Source organism: Cavia porcellus, unplaced genomic scaffold (assembly GCF_034190915.1).
Source record: "Cavia porcellus strain 051 isolate PalLab524CR breed Dunkin Hartley unplaced genomic scaffold, mCavPor4.1 scaffold_30, whole genome shotgun sequence".
NCBI lineage: Eukaryota > Metazoa > Chordata > Mammalia > Rodentia > Caviidae > Cavia > Cavia porcellus.
Window position 1 is genome coordinate 19,142,582 of NW_026947513.1, and position 15,989 is coordinate 19,158,570.

Below are 15,989 nucleotides of genomic sequence, written 5' to 3' on the forward strand. Positions count from 1 at the left end.
ATCCAAGGTGAAGATCAGGACTTCAGCTTCTCAGGTAAAACAGAAGCGAGCCTTCCTTCCTGAGTTCCCTTTTGTCCCAGTCGGGTGATGAGACCCCTTAGGGTGGGTCTTCCGTCCTCAGAAGCCCCCTCAGCCACAGCCAGGACCTTGCGGATCCCGTTTAAAGGACTCAGTTAACTGTCACAGTAGTGACAGAGAAGGGGTTCAAATGAGGCTAGTACCTTTTTTTTCTTCTTTACTTTTGAATTTATTGGTTTGGTTTTTTTTTAAGACAAGTACAGTGGGAAAACAGAAAATTAACCTTAAGCACATCGCTCAGAATCACTTTCTAGATTATATTTTCCCAGGCTTTTATATAAAACATGCACGCATATATATTTACAAAAATAGATCCAGCTGAATGCATACCTTGTAAGCTCCCTTCCTCGAGCGCATTTAGCCATATACTAAAGGTCTTAATATGGCTTTCCTCCCTTGTGGATAAATTTTAACTTTTATGGTTACAACGTATCCGAGGTTTTGAAGTTTACTGTAGCTAATTTCTCCAGTCTCTGACTGTGGGACATTCCCACTGCTTCCAGCAATCCCTGACACAAATAGCTACAATAAATGTCCCTGCACACACACGTTTACACATGCTTTCTTACGGCAAGTGGGGTTTCCTGGGCCACAGTCAAATGTGCAATCATTGGACCAAAGCTAATACATTTGGGATCTGAGCCAGTTTTCAAAATGTTCTGCTAGAAAGTGGTTTTCTGTTGCTGATATACAAACATATTACACCCTCCCCGACAGGGCAAGCAAAGGGAGTTTTGCTTAACTCAGAATGCGAAAATGACAAATTCCACAGTGATCTGAATCGGATAAAACTGAAGAGCTCTCAGGAGAACTAGCTACACCAGCCAGGTCCAGGCCGAGACTAGCACTTTCCCCAGGAGGGTGGGGCCCGCAGCTGGCGCGCCAAGCGAGGCAGGGAGGGGCCGGAGGTGGGCGGGGCCGGGCTCGGGGGCGGGGCCTGTGGTCGGCGGGGGCGGGGCCGGCGGTCAGTGGGGCGGGGCGGGGCAGCTCCCCCCTCGCTCCCCGGTTTCCCGCCCCGCCCGCCCTCCGGCCGCGTCCCTGCTGGACCTGCCGACGTGGCGGGGCGGGACGGAGGGCGCTCCCGCCTGCACTCGGCCGCCGGAGCGGTAAGAGCCCGGGCACCCTGACCCCATCCCTTCCCGGGCGGGCGGGGAGACCCTGCCGCGGACCCTAGTCCCGCGACTCCCCAGTGGCGGGGACGCGGCCCGGGACGCGCCATCCGGCAGGGCCGGCTGGGGGTGCAGGTCCCGGGAGGCAGGCGACGCGGCCGAGGGTCCTGCGTGGGTGCGGGCGTGTGAGTGTGTGTGTGTGAGTGTGTGTCGCTCCAGTCCACGCTCATGCACACACCCACACGCCCGCACGCCGGGTCTGCCCCCTCGGCCCGCGGGAGCCTCCCGCACTATCCGGTCCTGGCCAGGGCAAGTCTGAGAAGTTACCCAGAGTCCCAGGTCCGAGTCCCCGAGGCCGGGCGCGCAGGAACCTCCATCCGGGGGTGCGCCCACCCGTGGCCTCGGAAGCAGAGCGCAGGCCTTGGGCGCCTGCCCACGTACCCCCAGCACCCCCGCAGACCCTCGCCCCGGTCCTCTGCCACACCAGCCCGCCCTCTGGCGCCGCCTCGCGTCCCAGCCTCCTCCCCACCACAGCCCCCAGCCCTTCCATCCTGTCGCCCAGCTTCTCTCTGGAATCTGGTGAGTATTTCCAGCCTGCTCTCCGGGCGCCTGAATTGCTCTGCCTGTCCCAGAGTAGGAGGCTCTTTATGCTCTGTGAGAACGTTATGTCCTGCTGACCCCACCAGTTCCCACCCTGAACAGCTTGAAGGATACAAGCAAGTGGCTTCTTTAATCAGTAGCTCTCAAATGCTTGAAACTCAGAGACCCTTCCGGGACGAATCAGGTTTTATCCTCAGAGGTCTGCCCCCTCTTCCTGCTCGTGCCCTGTTCCTGCCCCACCCTGTCTTCCATAAAACCCGCATTTAGGAAAGAATCTGATTAATGTTTTACCCTGTAGGCTTTAAGCCAGCGAGTGAAACTTTAGGATGGAAGGCACAAGTGGCACAAGTGCAGGCACAAATGAACCAGTGCGGAAGGAATTTGAAGATGGGAGGGGGCCTTGCTGAATCTCCAGGGTTCAAACCATATAATTAGCCATTTGCTTCTAAGACCAGGCTTATTTCCAACACCGTTCCTTTTAAATCGATATGGAACTCAACATATTTCAGGCCAGTAAATATTCGTGGATCAGACATGAAGCCAGGTGCTGTTGGTCACAGGCCTGGAAGAGAGATGACATAGAAACAAACATTTCTAAAGACAGTAAGGCAGTGGCAGAAATCTGTGCAAGGTCTCACAAAAATTAAGAAGTGGGACCGAAGAAGTAGAGCAGATTAAGGGAGATCTCAAAATGAAGAGTAACAGGAGACTTTGGTTGTCTAAGGGAATAGGACTTTGCCAGGCAGGGTGCAGCAGTGCAGCCAGGGCAGGGAGTGCGGAGGTTTATGGTGCTGTGTGGAAATTCTGAGTGTGGTGGGCGAGAGAGGTGCAGAAGACCGAGATTAAAGCTGAATTGTGAGAGGCCACAGATGCTGTGCAAAAGTTCTTACACTTACAAGGTTTTTTTTTTTTTTTCCTCCCATACTAGGGACTGAACCCAGGGCTTCACACTGAGCTACATCCCCAGTTCTTTTTTTAATTTTTTAATGACAAGATCTTGCTAAATCTGTAATCCTAGTAACCTGGGAGGATGAAGCAGGGGAACTGAAAGATCAAGGGCAGCCTGAATAACGAGCAACCTAAGTTTTTAAACAGAGGAGCAAATAGGTCTTATCTTTGTTTTGGAAAAGTGCCAGTTGGACGTGCATCTGGGACCCTGCACCTGTACTTGACACGCTTCATGGGAGTTGGGAGCCTCTCAGCCAGAGGTTGTGTTCCTTGTCCTTTGCTGACCAGCACTTTTTTGACTGGAGGAGGTGATCTCACACAGAGGATCATGTTGCCACATTTAGACTTTGCCAAGTGAGACCATTAAAAAATAAATCCATTCACTGTCACCACTTTTTAATAAAATGAGAGGCACTTTAATACCAAGTAAAGTACAAAATCTAAATTTGCAACATGAAGGCAGCTTTATGTTTAATAAATTTAGATTTATGGAAAACTCAAAATCTTGTCCTCATTTTTCTCCATCATCAGGGTCTGGCCCCAGTGCTGCAGTCGGGGTTTGGAAAAAACCAAGTACCCAGCTCTTGTTACCCATCTTACTTGAAAGAGCATGAAGCAGGAGACCTAGAGAGAATGCGAGGGCTGTTTACCTGCAGAGGAACTTTGAGACCTGAGACCACAGCTTCAAGGCATAGCTCTTGCCAGCTTAGCACCACACCCCCTCACCCTCTCTCTTCCTCAGCACATTCATCCCACCGGTCAGATGTCCATCTTGAATGTCTAGAATTTGTCCCAGATGCTGGTGTGCTGTTATCCACCATGCCCTAATAACCACGCAAAAGCTACGTTCAGACTCTCCCTTGCATCCCGTCAGTCTAGGCCTGGTGCATTTTTCTTTTATTTGCTGTGCTATTTTGCACCGCCTTTCAGCAGGTTTGTGTTAGTTCCTCAGCCTGTTCATTTCAGAAAAACTGTCCTCATCTTCTGTTTTACACTTGTTCAGGAAGCTCTGATGCTACTGCTCTGACACCTTGAGTAGTTCTAGGAGTGTTTTAGGTGATGAATGGATTTGCTCGTGAAAAACTAACTTATTCCCAGCCCACAAGTAGTTCTTTATATGCCATCCTTCCTTTCCTTGGAGTTTCCTGAAGCAACCTCCTTGTTTCTAGGGGTTGAGTCTTCCTAGCTTCAAAGCCATGGTCATGGCTGCAGTGGTCAGTGTTTGAAGTCCTAATTCAGGAAGGGCTTGTGACTGTGCTGATGGTACTCCCACATGCGTCACCCCCAAAAACGTCAGTCATATCACAGCCAAAGTCCTGTTGAGCTCCAGCAGTCCCTGCTCAGAAACAGCCATGCACTTACAGCAGGTTCTTGTGGCTTCAGACGAAAGGACACACTCTTAAAAATGATCAATTTTTCCCCATCACAACAGAATGCAGGATCAATAGAAATCTGTCAAGACAAATTGGTTTAGGGAAATTTAAAGACTTCTAAAAGATAGAAGTAAATATAGATTAAAAGCACACAATTTGAAGTTAAAATCGGTGACCATTTTTATGATTTAAACAGGTGTAAGTGGTCTTTCTACAGTATGCATACTCAGTAAATATTTTTAGCACTATCAGATTAGCATCTTAGAACTAATTTTTAAAGTTTTGTTTTTTGCTATGGTCAAGGAGTTTGTCTTTTTGATTAAAAGCAGAACAGCCACAGAGAAGAGTTTTATTGCAGCAGTTTCTCTGCCCTTCAGGGAAATGACCTAAGGTGACTGGGCCATCAGATATAGGTGAGGGCTGCAGGGCTCCTCCTCTGCCCTCACCTCCCTACCCCGAGGTCTGGGAAGAGTCTTAAGTTCTCTGATGTAGTCTTTCTGCATACTCTCATGTATATTAGCACCCAAACTTACCTAGCCTGCTCTTGGTGCTCCAGGTCCTAGATCAGTGTCCTTTTAGGCCTGGGTTCTAGACGCAGAACATGCTTAATCTTCGCAGCTCCCAGCTTTAGTGTTCTGCAGTCAGCTAGCAGCACCAGAAAATCTACTCCAAAAGGCACCAGGCTGTTAGACTCAGTGAAATCTTATGCTGAGGTCATAGAAAGCCAGAAGGCACTAGGCCATTACTCTCACCATGCACATGTCATAAAACACTTTCTGTTCCAGGAGCGAGAAATGATTTCTCATGCATCTGATGTTAATTAGCATGCCCTGGAATCCCAGTCAGCAGTTGAACCCTCTTGAAATGTGAACACCCAATTATGGATTTTAAAACGCTTGCTGGAGAATCCTGGAGAATGTATTCCTGAATCTCTAACACTTAATTGTTAGCCAACCAACCTAAGGGTGTAAAGTACAGTATAACAATGCATTTAGGACAAAGTATATATATTAAAGTGTCCATAATAGCTTTTGTTTGCCCATAAATGCTTATCATAGCCAAATTTGTTCTCATGGTCCTGCTTGTAGAAGAATGAAGTAGATTGGCGTTTGTTTTTTTTTTTTTCAGTTTTATTTCAGGAGAAAAGAAAACAGAAAAAGGGAACAAGTTATACAGAATTTCAGAAAAAATAAAAAGTAGGAAATCACTAGTTGATAGATTACATATTGTCATCTTAGAAATAGTTGTTCACGGTATAAAATTAAAGCATATAAAGTGGACATTCAAACAGTGAGACTGCAAACAACTCTGTTCAATGATCCATCAAAACTCAGTAATATGATTATCTGTCTTATACATTTAAATATACATGCAGTTATATCCTTTAGAGCACTTTCTTTTCCTTTTGTACAATGACAATTACACATTTTGGGTTTTATTACTCCCACAGCTCTTATTACTTTTTAGAGTAAAACCAAATGTGACGTAACAAAACAGAGTCAGTCAAATTCAAAAGGATGGACATAATACGTACTGTAAAAACAAAACACAAGGTGATCAACAATGGTTACCATAATGTCTCTTGCTATCTTAAAAAGAACTGCCTATATCAACAGTTATAATAAAATTGAACAAAACCAATAAAACTAAAACATTGGAGACATTACAGGACTTCAAAAGAAGATAATATTCAACCAGAATGGGCATCATAATGAATCTTATTGTCTTCACAGTTGTTGCCTATACTCTCGAACTTGATACTATCAAGCAAAACAATAGAGGAAAATCAGTCAAAACAATATGGTGAAAGCAATACAGGGCTTCAAATCAAGTTAATAAGAAATCAAAGTGGGTTACTATAATATATCCTGCTATTTTTTATTTATTTTTCCCTTCATTAAAAGCATAAAAAAAGAGATTGAGATCAAAGAGGACATAACAAAACAGCACAGGTCAAAACATAACCATTTAAGCAAAATAGTATTTCACCACAAGATATCCCGACATAAAAGTAGTTACCATAGTGTCTCTTTCCTTGAAATCTTTGTGTATAACTTCGTATACTGTAGCATCAAACATATCAAGACAATGTAAAACTGTTCAAGAGAAAGACAGTATTACAGGGTATTTAGAATCAACTGACAGAAAATGAATAATGGTTTCTGTATAATCTCCTTGTCTATAAAAGTTTTTGTTTATATTATCACATATAATAAAATCCAGTAAGATACAACATGTTAAGACCATTGGAGACAGAAGAACAAAAGCTTGATGGGACTTCAAAACAAGATGATATTAAATCAGCACTAGGTATTATGATGTCTTGTTTTCTCCAAAATAGCTGTTCTTACCATCCAACCTTCTCTGCCTCATTTTTGTTGAGCTCTTTTTCTGTCATTAGTTGTCAGTTTGTCTTCATTTTGCTTTCTGCTCCATTCACTGTGGCCGCTCTGCCACTGTTTCTGGAATCTTGGTATTTTTCTTTTTAGAATATCCTGCAGTATTCTCTGTAGAGTTGAATTGGTGGTTGCAAATTCCCCTAGTTCCTCTTTATCCTGGAAGCACCTTGTTTTTCCATCAATTTCTAGGGACAGTTGTGCAGGATATATCAATCTTGGCTGGAGGTTATTATCTTTCAAAGCTTGGATTATTTCCCCCCATGCTCTTCGTGATTTGATGGTTTGTGCCAAGAAGTCTTCTGTAATTCTGATGGGTGTTCCCTTGTAAGTGATCTGTATCTTGTCTCTGATGGCTTTTATGATTCTGTTTTTATATTGGATTTCTGGAATTTTGATTATTATATGCCTGGGTGTAGCTCTGTTTGGGTTGTAGGTAGATGGGGTCCTGTATACCTCATATGTCTGAGTATCTTTACTTTTTTCTAAATTAGGAAAATTCTCCTGGATTATTTCTGTGAATAGCCTTTGTAGTTCATTTGTTTGTGTCCCTACTTCTTCTTTTACATTCTTAATTCTTAAGTTATAGATCCTCTTATCTTCTAGCCTTTGTATTATTGCTGTTTGTTTCCTTTTTATTTTTAAGAAGTTTTTCATTTCATGCTCCCACATTACAAATCTGCCCTCCAGTTCAGCTAATCTATCCTTAGTTTCTTTCAAGCTGTTATGCCAGCTTTTGATAGAGTTTTTGGTTTCCTGGTACTCTCTTTGAATCTGCTTCACATATTCTATGTTTTCTCTATTTTCTCCATCAAACAATTCTCCCTTTTTTCTGTTCTTCCATTCCACCATCTGTTTTTTCTTGGGTGGTGCTTAGCATTTCTCTAACTATTCTACTTATATCTTTCCTTACTTCATTAAATACTTCACTTTTGAACTCGTCTATGAGGCTCCGGAGATACCGCTTTATGTCTGTTGGTGCCGTGTCTGATATTGCATGTTTTCTGTCCTCATTCTCCTTTGCATTTATTTTTCCTGGATCAGTGTTCTCAGGATTGGGGACTGAGAACCTTTCTTGTTGCTCCCTCTTCCCATACTTTTTTTTCCTTCCATACAAGCATATATAGGAGGCCCAGTTTCTTTCTTTGTCAGTTACAGTTTGTTTGAATCCGCCGGCTAGGTGTTCCCACCCACTGTAGTGTACTAGGGAGACACAGACCTGGGCAGCCTCTGCTGGGTCCGTCCCTCCAGGTCAATCTACTGAAGGCTTCACTGCTAGTGTGAGCCCCCAGGCACTGGGAGCTGGTTTGGGCTAGCCTACTGAGTCTTAGTCCACGGCATCACCCAGCCCGAGTATTCCCCACCAATCCCGCTTGAGAGGGGAATATGCGACTAAAGTCACTGCAGCATCCTGTTTCAGCTAGTCTGCCCGGTCCCAGAATGTCCTCTGTTGGAGCCTCCTAGTCTATGGAAGATTCCCCATTCCTCTCACTCACTGCAGGTCAATGCAGGGCTCCCCGCCAGTCCTGCTCTCAATTCTGTTCACTGATTCCTGCTCTCAGAGCTTTCGCGTGTCTCTGTCCCTGCTGTGCTGATTCAGATGCAGCAGCGGCAGCAGGAAATTCAAGCCGCAGTTTCCAGAGGCGTGGCTTCCAGCTTCCGCACTGAGATTTTATCCCTTCCAGTTATAGCACTGGGATTGCATTTCTAGTTCATTTCTCTCAGCTTAATTCATTCCTGGGTCAGCAGGGTATATATCCCCTTGCTTAGGACTCCTCACATCGTACCATTCCTGGATTTTATGCTGGCTGTCTCAGAGAGCCTCTATAGCTGCTGTTATCTATCCACCATGTTCTTAGATTGGAGTTTGTTAATAATCCAGATAAATAATAAGGTTGTTCAAATTACCTTACAAACAAAAATGTCAGATGGTGTCTGTGACTAGCTGCGTATGAAACATAGGAATAAAAGTAAACTTGAAGTATCATTTATTCTTCTTAAGGTTTGGACCCAAGGACCCAGATGAGAACAGGATAGATTAAGACAGAAATCTTTAGGATGTGACCATCAAATAATGTCCTAGGCCAGGTGCAAGCAAACATTTTCTGTGGCAGATCAGACAGTAAATATTTTAGCCTTTTGTCATGCTAGAGATGCCATTACAGTATGTAGGTAAAAGGATATGTCTCTGTCAAATAAAATTTTATTAACCAAGATAGGCAGAGGGTGACATCTGGCCAGCAGGCTGTAATTTGCCAACCCAGTGCCTTTGGCCAGTCTTGATTCCAAAAGAGGTTTTCACAAAGATTTCATCAGCTTCCTAGTGACATTAGATTATCAAGCTGCCCCCATAAAATCTGCCCCTCTCCCCTCTCAACTCACTGTCCTCCCATAATCCACAATAATAACCCCTTTTCAAAACAGTGGCCTTGGGCCATTCGTTAGTATCTCAATTAGGCGGACTCCTTAACAGTCTGTAGTCTACCTTGAAGGTTCAATACTTAGTGTGCCAGCCAGGGACAGTAAGTATGCTCTGCCTTTTCCACCTTGAGATTTGTTTGCAGGAGCATCATCACTGAATACGGGAGTTGAGTTAGACTTTCTAGCTCAGTGTTATACTTTGGATCTGGAATATTTCCTGAACCCATGTGTCAAAGGCTCTGCTCCCAGGTGGAGGCTTTTGAGAGGCAATGGAAACATTAAGATGTGAGGTTTAGCGGGAGATCCTCCAGTCTTTACCTGGATGTCCTGGAAAGAAATGCTGGGACCTCAGCCTCTTGGTCGTTTTTATTTCCTGGTCACGAGGTAACACACACTCCCGCCATAGTGAGTTGCCTCACCACAGGCCCCAAAGCAACAGGGCTAACCATTCATGGGCTGAAGCCACCAAACTGTGAGCCAAAATCAGTCTTTTTATAGGATGATTATCTGAGGGATTTGTTACAATGATAGTGAACACATTCAGTTAACTAAGAGGAAAAAAAATAAAAGACAATCTGCACTTACAGTCACTTACAACCACCTGCTACAATGAACACCTGAGTATCACTACTCAAATATTATTACAACTCATTTGTTGACCTTTCCACTGTGTGCAAAAAGCCATGTTTAAGTGCTGCGTAAAATATGAAAGCAAAACAAGGAATACCCTTGTCTTCACAGAATTATGATATAATGGAGGAAAAGTTCCAGCACCTCTAGTCAAAGAGAATTGTGATGCTCCAGGGTGAAGTAGCCACAAAACATTCTGAGAATTCAGAAGAAGAAATCTTAAGTCCAATTAGAGGGACAAATAGTTAAGGAGGTAGCAGTTGTACTTGAGCCTAAAATGGATTTTTTATAAAAGCAACAGACTGAACCAAATCCTCTTGGGTCTGCAGTGACTGTGAACAGATACTCACTGTGTCATTTAAGTTTTAGAAGGGACTAGTAGGAGGTAAGCCGGGTGATGCCAAAGCACTGAGTCTCCTGATGCCAGCTGAAGGTGGGAACTCATCTCAGTGGGGACAAGAAGGGGGAGTCTCTGAGGATGTGATTAGAGCCGGAAGATGAAGGAGGAGAAGCTGGAGAGAGAGTCACAATGGGGTGGCAGACTCAGTGCTGCAATAGCGTGAATCACAGTGAGGACCCGACAGTGAGAATAGCATGGGCATGGATTCTGAATAGCGAGCTTCTCTCCAGGATCTGGCCACTGGCTGAATGTAAAGGAAGAGAACAGATAGGGTTCTGATGTGATTCAGTCTCAGATGTGGGCTCGAATTTCAGATCTGCCATTTTGTAAAAACACGACCTGAGCCCCAATTCTTTTCTGTGTAAAATGGAGCTCACGTGTGTAACTCGGGCGATAATAAGCTTACATGGCCTGGATATAATAGGTGCTTCATAATGGTAACTACTGACATTATATATTCTTGGAAAGAGGAAAGTTTAGTCAGTCACACTCCTGAAGTTTTAAACCTTGATTATAGCTCTTTCTTAAGGCAGCCACGAACCACATGTGCCTGTATGAATTTAAATTGAACACAATGAAATGTTTAGTTCTCAGTTGCAGTAGCCGCAGTCCAGGTGCTCAGTACCCACAGTGCAGATACAGAACATTTTCATCATCGCAGAAAGTTGTATTGGACAGTGCTGTTCTTCATGATGTCGATAACTTATAGGCTTCTAAAGGAGTTTTCTACTTGGTAGGTTACTGCATAATGAATGGCTGCATTCACATTTGGCTTCATATGTCATTTATCTCCCTTTCATCCTTGTTTTTCCCTGACTGAATTATTGTCCAGCCAGAGCCCAGCCCTTCCCCAGCTGGTCCCAACAATGTGTGCTTACGTGTCCCTAATAACATTGCAAAGCTAGTGACACATCTTTTTATTTAAATGTTTTCAAGTTCTGTCTAGTCTTTCATTATTTTTTACAAAGGTAATAGATTAAATAATTTTACAGGCCCAGGTAGTATATTATTAGTTCCTGTATACATATCCCTCATGCCAAGTGAGAGATCCTTGGAAGTTTAAAGGTAGGCACATTGGTTTATATTTGTTTCCTGATGTTGTTATATTAAATTACAATACTTTGAACAGCTTATATCAATACAGATTTATTATCTTGTGGTTCTGCAGGTCAGAGATCCAAAGTTAGTTTCCTTGGGCTAAAATCAAGGTCTTGGCAGGGCTCCTTTCATCCAGAGTCTCAGAGGAAAAATGGTTTTCTCACCTCCTGCAGTCTCTGGTGCTGCCTGTGTTCCTAAGCTTGTGTCCCCTTCTTTTATCCTCATAGTGCCTCGCTCTGCTCCTGACATCACATTCCCTTTTGTAGTCAGTCTCCCTCTGGTTGTCTATTGAGAATACTCAGGTAAATCAACATAGTCCCCTGTCCTGAGATCCATATTGGCATCTGCAAAGTCCTTTTTGCCATGCAAGGAATATTCTCAGGTTCCAGGGATTAGGAGATGGATACCTTTGGGGGCTGTTATTCATGCTACAATAAGATTGCATAAAGTTACTTATTAGAAGAAAGTTTACCCCCACCAAACTTAATCAGAGCTTTCAGTGAAAGCTTAATGATTCACATTAAAGCATAAAGTATTTGTAATCATGTTGACAGATATTAAAATGTCTGATGATGCTGATGACGCCTTGGCCACTGGCGACGGAGCAGAAATGACTGAGATGCCCGAGATGCCTACTAGTGATTCTGTACCTGAAGACGCAGCATTGCAATGTGATTCAGCTACCTGTTCAAATGAGCCAGTGCCGGCTGACTCCGGAGGAGATGGTTTGCAGGAGAATGCAGCTGGTCAGGGTGCAGAGACTGCTGCCCACGGGAGCCCAGTGCCATCCACAGACACCACTGTCCTGGAGCCCCCTCTCCACAGAGAAGTGACTGAGGATGCACTTGCTGAGTGCATTGAGGCTGTCAGCCTCGAGGGAGAACCTGGATCTGACATACCCCTGGTGGAACAGAATGATCGGGTAAGGAGGGCTGTTCTGTTAATTTCAATGTAAGTTCTTCCTGACACCTACTATTTTAGACTATTTCCTTCTATGACACAGTATCACAGACCATGTAAGTTATAAAGAAGAAAGGTTTACTTGGGCTCGTAGTTCTGTTCAATGGTCAAGGAGCCACATTGGGTGTGGGCCTGGTGGAGACCTGAGGTAGAGCAGGGCATGATGTGATGAGAGACAAGCTGGCTGTTACAGTGCACCTAACTCTTCAGATGCACCGTGAACCCATTCATCCATCAATCCCTTGAATGAGTTGATCTATTCAGGAGAGCAGAATCCTAACCACTTCTGAAAGGTCTCACCCAATCCCCCCTCTTATCTCCTATGAGAGTTCAAAATTGGCTTCAATATCTCTCCTCTGTCATCAAAAATGGTGTGGTGACTTAAGATGTAGAACAGTTTGTCACCCTAATATTTGCATTCTGATCATTATGTTAATAATAACAGCCATCAATGACGGCACAGCCTGGTCCCAGACACTCCCCTGGCCATTTGATGTCACATAATTTACTCCATGCAACAGTTCAGAGCTAGATATTACACACTCCAATTCACAGAGGAGGCAGGCTCCGAGAGGTTAAGATCTTGTCCTGGGCTGCTCAGTAATAAACAGAAGATATTGTAGTATCAAATTTAATGACTTCAGGTGATTATGGAGCTAATTCCATCCTAAGCAAGTCAGTGCATCTGGAAGACCATTTAAATCCTACTGCACATTTACAGATCCACCATGGAGGCCATCAACATTCAGGCCACTGTTTTATCCTCTGCATCACCTTCTCAGGGACCAGAAGCAGACCCCACTCAGTGTCCCCTCCACTTGGTGCCTGCACCTGTACTTCTGGAGGAAGAGGTAGCATGTCTCTTTGGGACCTTGTGCTACTCCAGCAACCATTCAAGCTGGATGTCCCAGAGCCTTCCCCTCCGTACATGTGGAGACAGATGGAGGTGCCCAGACAGGAGGTGCCCAGAACACAGGAAGAGACAGACAGGCTGCATGTCCTCCACCCTGCCCGGGATGGACGGCCACCTAGGGAGCAGTGCTGGAGGGGTCTGGGGGCCGATCACTCCGAGTGTGCTCCTCACTTTGGGTGACTCAGTGCCATCTACTGAAGGGCAGGAAGAAAACAGGGACTGGGCCTGGGCCTTCATTTTCCAACTTGTCACTAGGTCTGGTAGTTTGGGAAGGAGACCTCATTTCTCTGTGCCTCAGCTTTTGCCTCTATAAGATAAACAGTTGTCACATGAAGACTAAAATGCATGCTTCCAACTAATGGCTTTTCTATGCCTTTTATTCAAGGTTGCCTTGCCATCCCTTTCCTCAAGGAGTTTGACGTAGAACTATTCTAAGGTGACAGGAGTGATGTTTCCATTTTGTCACTAAACCAAAGTGGAAGCACAGCTTTGTGGGGTGTTATGGAGCTCTGAGGACCAGCTAGCAGTTTGGGTCAACAACTATAGAAGTTTATGAGTTCCAAGAGGTCACAGATACTTTGAGGAATCCACGGAACCTCTACAACATTAAGATCCCCTAGGTTGTAACTCTACCAGAGCATTCCAACCCTGATTGGAGAAAGAAAGGCTTAAAAAAAAATAAAGAATAAAGTCCTGATCTCCATGTGCATGCCTAGCACCTTGAGAAGCAAAGGCAGGAGGATCTCAAATTTGAGCCCAGACTGGGCAACTTAAGGAGATCTTGTTTAAAAATTACTTTAAATGAGAATGTAGGTCGGTGTCAAGGCCCTGGGTTCTGTCTCCAGTACAAAAAGAAAAAAGAAAAGAAATAGAAAACTCTTGATGCCAGAGTCCCAAACCAAAGAGTCTGAATCAGAAATGAATTTGAACATAGAGATTTTTTAAAAATTAGTGCATATTGGTAATAAAGAACAGCAAGGTTCATTTTTATAAATGGTGCATGCATTTAACATCTCTTGGTTTGAGGCTGGGGGTATATATCTTAGTCTTTTTCCCATACCCCTCTCCCTTCCCACTCCCTACCTCTAATCTCCTTTCCTATCTCCAGTAATCTACCTTCTAGTTTCTGGTCATCCCTTCTTTATTTTGTTTTTCCGTTTGGTTTTTCATACAAGAGAAAACGTGAAATTTACCTTCCTGAATCTGGCTTATTTCATCTAACATGGTGTTCTCTAATTTCATGAATTTTCCTGCAAATGACATGATTATATGCTTCTTATGGCTGAGTTATATATTCTATCGTGTAAATATACATTTTCTATCCAGTCATCTATCAGTGGGCATCTAGCATGTTTCCACAGCTTGGCTCTTTGAATTACACCACTATAAACATGGATGTGCCTATATCACTGCGGATGCTGACTTTAATGCATTCAGGAGATGCCCAGGAACGGGTATTTCTATACTGATTTCCTTAGTGGTTGTCCTAGATCTGTGAAGAATGTTGTGGGCATACTCATTTTCCTAAAACAAACACTGCTTGACATAAAAGGAAAGACAGACACCAATCCAATCATAGTACGAGACTTCAACACCCCACTGTCACAAATAGACGGATGAACCAGACAAAAAATCAGCAAAAAACATCAGAGTTGAACTGCACTGTAGATCAAATGGCTGTAGCACAAAGCCACAGCTAGACATAGATTTTTAAAAAGTGCCTCAAAATATTCATCCAGGAAGAAAATAATTGCTCCAGGTCAAAGAACCTCCAAGGTCCTTTTTATGATTCTTTAAGTAGGAGATCTCGTGGTGTTGTGCCAGCTGTCGAATTCAGTGGTGCTAGGACCACACTTGAGAACCATTTGGAGAGGGCTGGGGCTGTAGTTCAGTGATGCCTCATGTGGACAAGGTTTTCAGAACCACAAAAAGAAGCAAACAAGAAGCATGGGGAGAATAGGCATTTATGCTTTTGGCTACTAAGTTCCTTTTTCATACATTAATCTTTAAAAAGAGAAATACTACACAGATGTACTAAGTAAATAAAAAATAAAGAGAAACAACAGTCAAGACACACAGGAGAAGAGGGGGGGACACTCAAACTTCAGGCTTGGCAGTTTGCGTGCTGCGGGTGGTGAGGGTCCATCCAAACTAGAAGGCAAGAACTGCTGGGAAGGAGCAATCACGGAAGCCATGTCTTCCTGACTCCTGAACCTGTTTAACCTCTGCGTTGCCTTTCTATTATAGGGAATACGGTTCCCAGGGTTCATTATAAATATTACTGTTAACATATTAATACAGTAAGAAAAATATAACTCGGTCACACTGCTTTAACCCAAGGTGATTTAAAGAAGCCAGGCAAATTCGTGTACATTAATTCATAATCCACATACTACAAATATGTTTCAATTACAGGATTCTAATAATTATAATAGGATTGGTAATAAAGATAACACAGTTCAAAAAAATCAGTATGCTCCTACCACATCTGCATCCTTAAACTGTTTGAGCAAACTGAATGAACTCTGTTTTGAAAATGCCTTTGAAACTTTCTTAATGCTGTGGGAACAGAGCCAGTTGGCAGCAGCTGCTCCCCCTCTCTCTGCACCTCTCTAATAACATTTCAAGGACTTTGGAAAGGTGAGCATTGTATCATAATGAGGTATCACAGAGGTATCTGAATGGAATTGCAGCACTGGCCACAAAGATGGGTCCATGGCTATGGGTGTGTGTGTGTGTGTGTGTGTGTGTGTGTGTGTGTGTGTGGCTTTGCATCAGAGCTCAGACAGAACCAAGGCATGGAAGTGACACCTGAGGGTATTTTTGTTCTAAGAAGGGCCAAAAGTTGATACAGGTGGCAAAAAGGGCCTGGAGAAGAAAAGGTGTCTTTCACCCAGGTCCTATTTAAACCTTTTCTGTATGTACAAAGTTAGTGTCTTTAAAGGATTACCATAAAAGAAAGGATTATCATTCTGCTGTCTCTCTTGGTGACTTTTACTGAGTTACTTAAAGTAATACAAGATGTGACAAAAAGAATACTGTTTAAACTTTTAAAAATTTGTT

The 15,989-nt window shown here is 43.7% G+C and overlaps 2 protein-coding genes across 5 annotated transcripts in view; one reads left to right on the forward strand and one right to left on the reverse strand.

Annotated features, from left to right (window-relative positions):
- Positions 1-1,973, reverse strand: part of Tlr1 (toll like receptor 1) — a 52,016-nt gene extending 50,043 nt beyond the window's left edge. For 2 of the 3 annotated variants that reach the window (XM_023565844.2, XM_023565846.2), the window contains exon 1: positions 1,902-1,973. The gene's annotated coding sequence lies outside the window, so the exon portion shown is untranslated. The remainder of the gene's footprint in view (positions 1-1,901) is intronic. The other variant, XM_023565845.2, reaches the window with a different exon arrangement.
- The window catches only part of Fam114a1 (family with sequence similarity 114 member A1), a 73,067-nt gene continuing 58,138 nt past the window's right edge, over positions 1,061-15,989 (forward strand). The window contains exons 1-2 of one of the 2 annotated variants that reach the window (XM_013154358.3): positions 1,061-1,184; positions 11,608-11,975. In XM_013154358.3, coding sequence (XP_013009812.1) covers positions 11,616-11,975 — 360 coding nt within the window. In that variant the 5' untranslated portion in view covers positions 1,061-1,184; positions 11,608-11,615. Of the gene's footprint in view, positions 1,185-1,653; positions 1,767-11,607; positions 11,976-15,989 lie in introns of those variants that run through there. The other variant, XM_013154359.3, reaches the window with a different exon arrangement.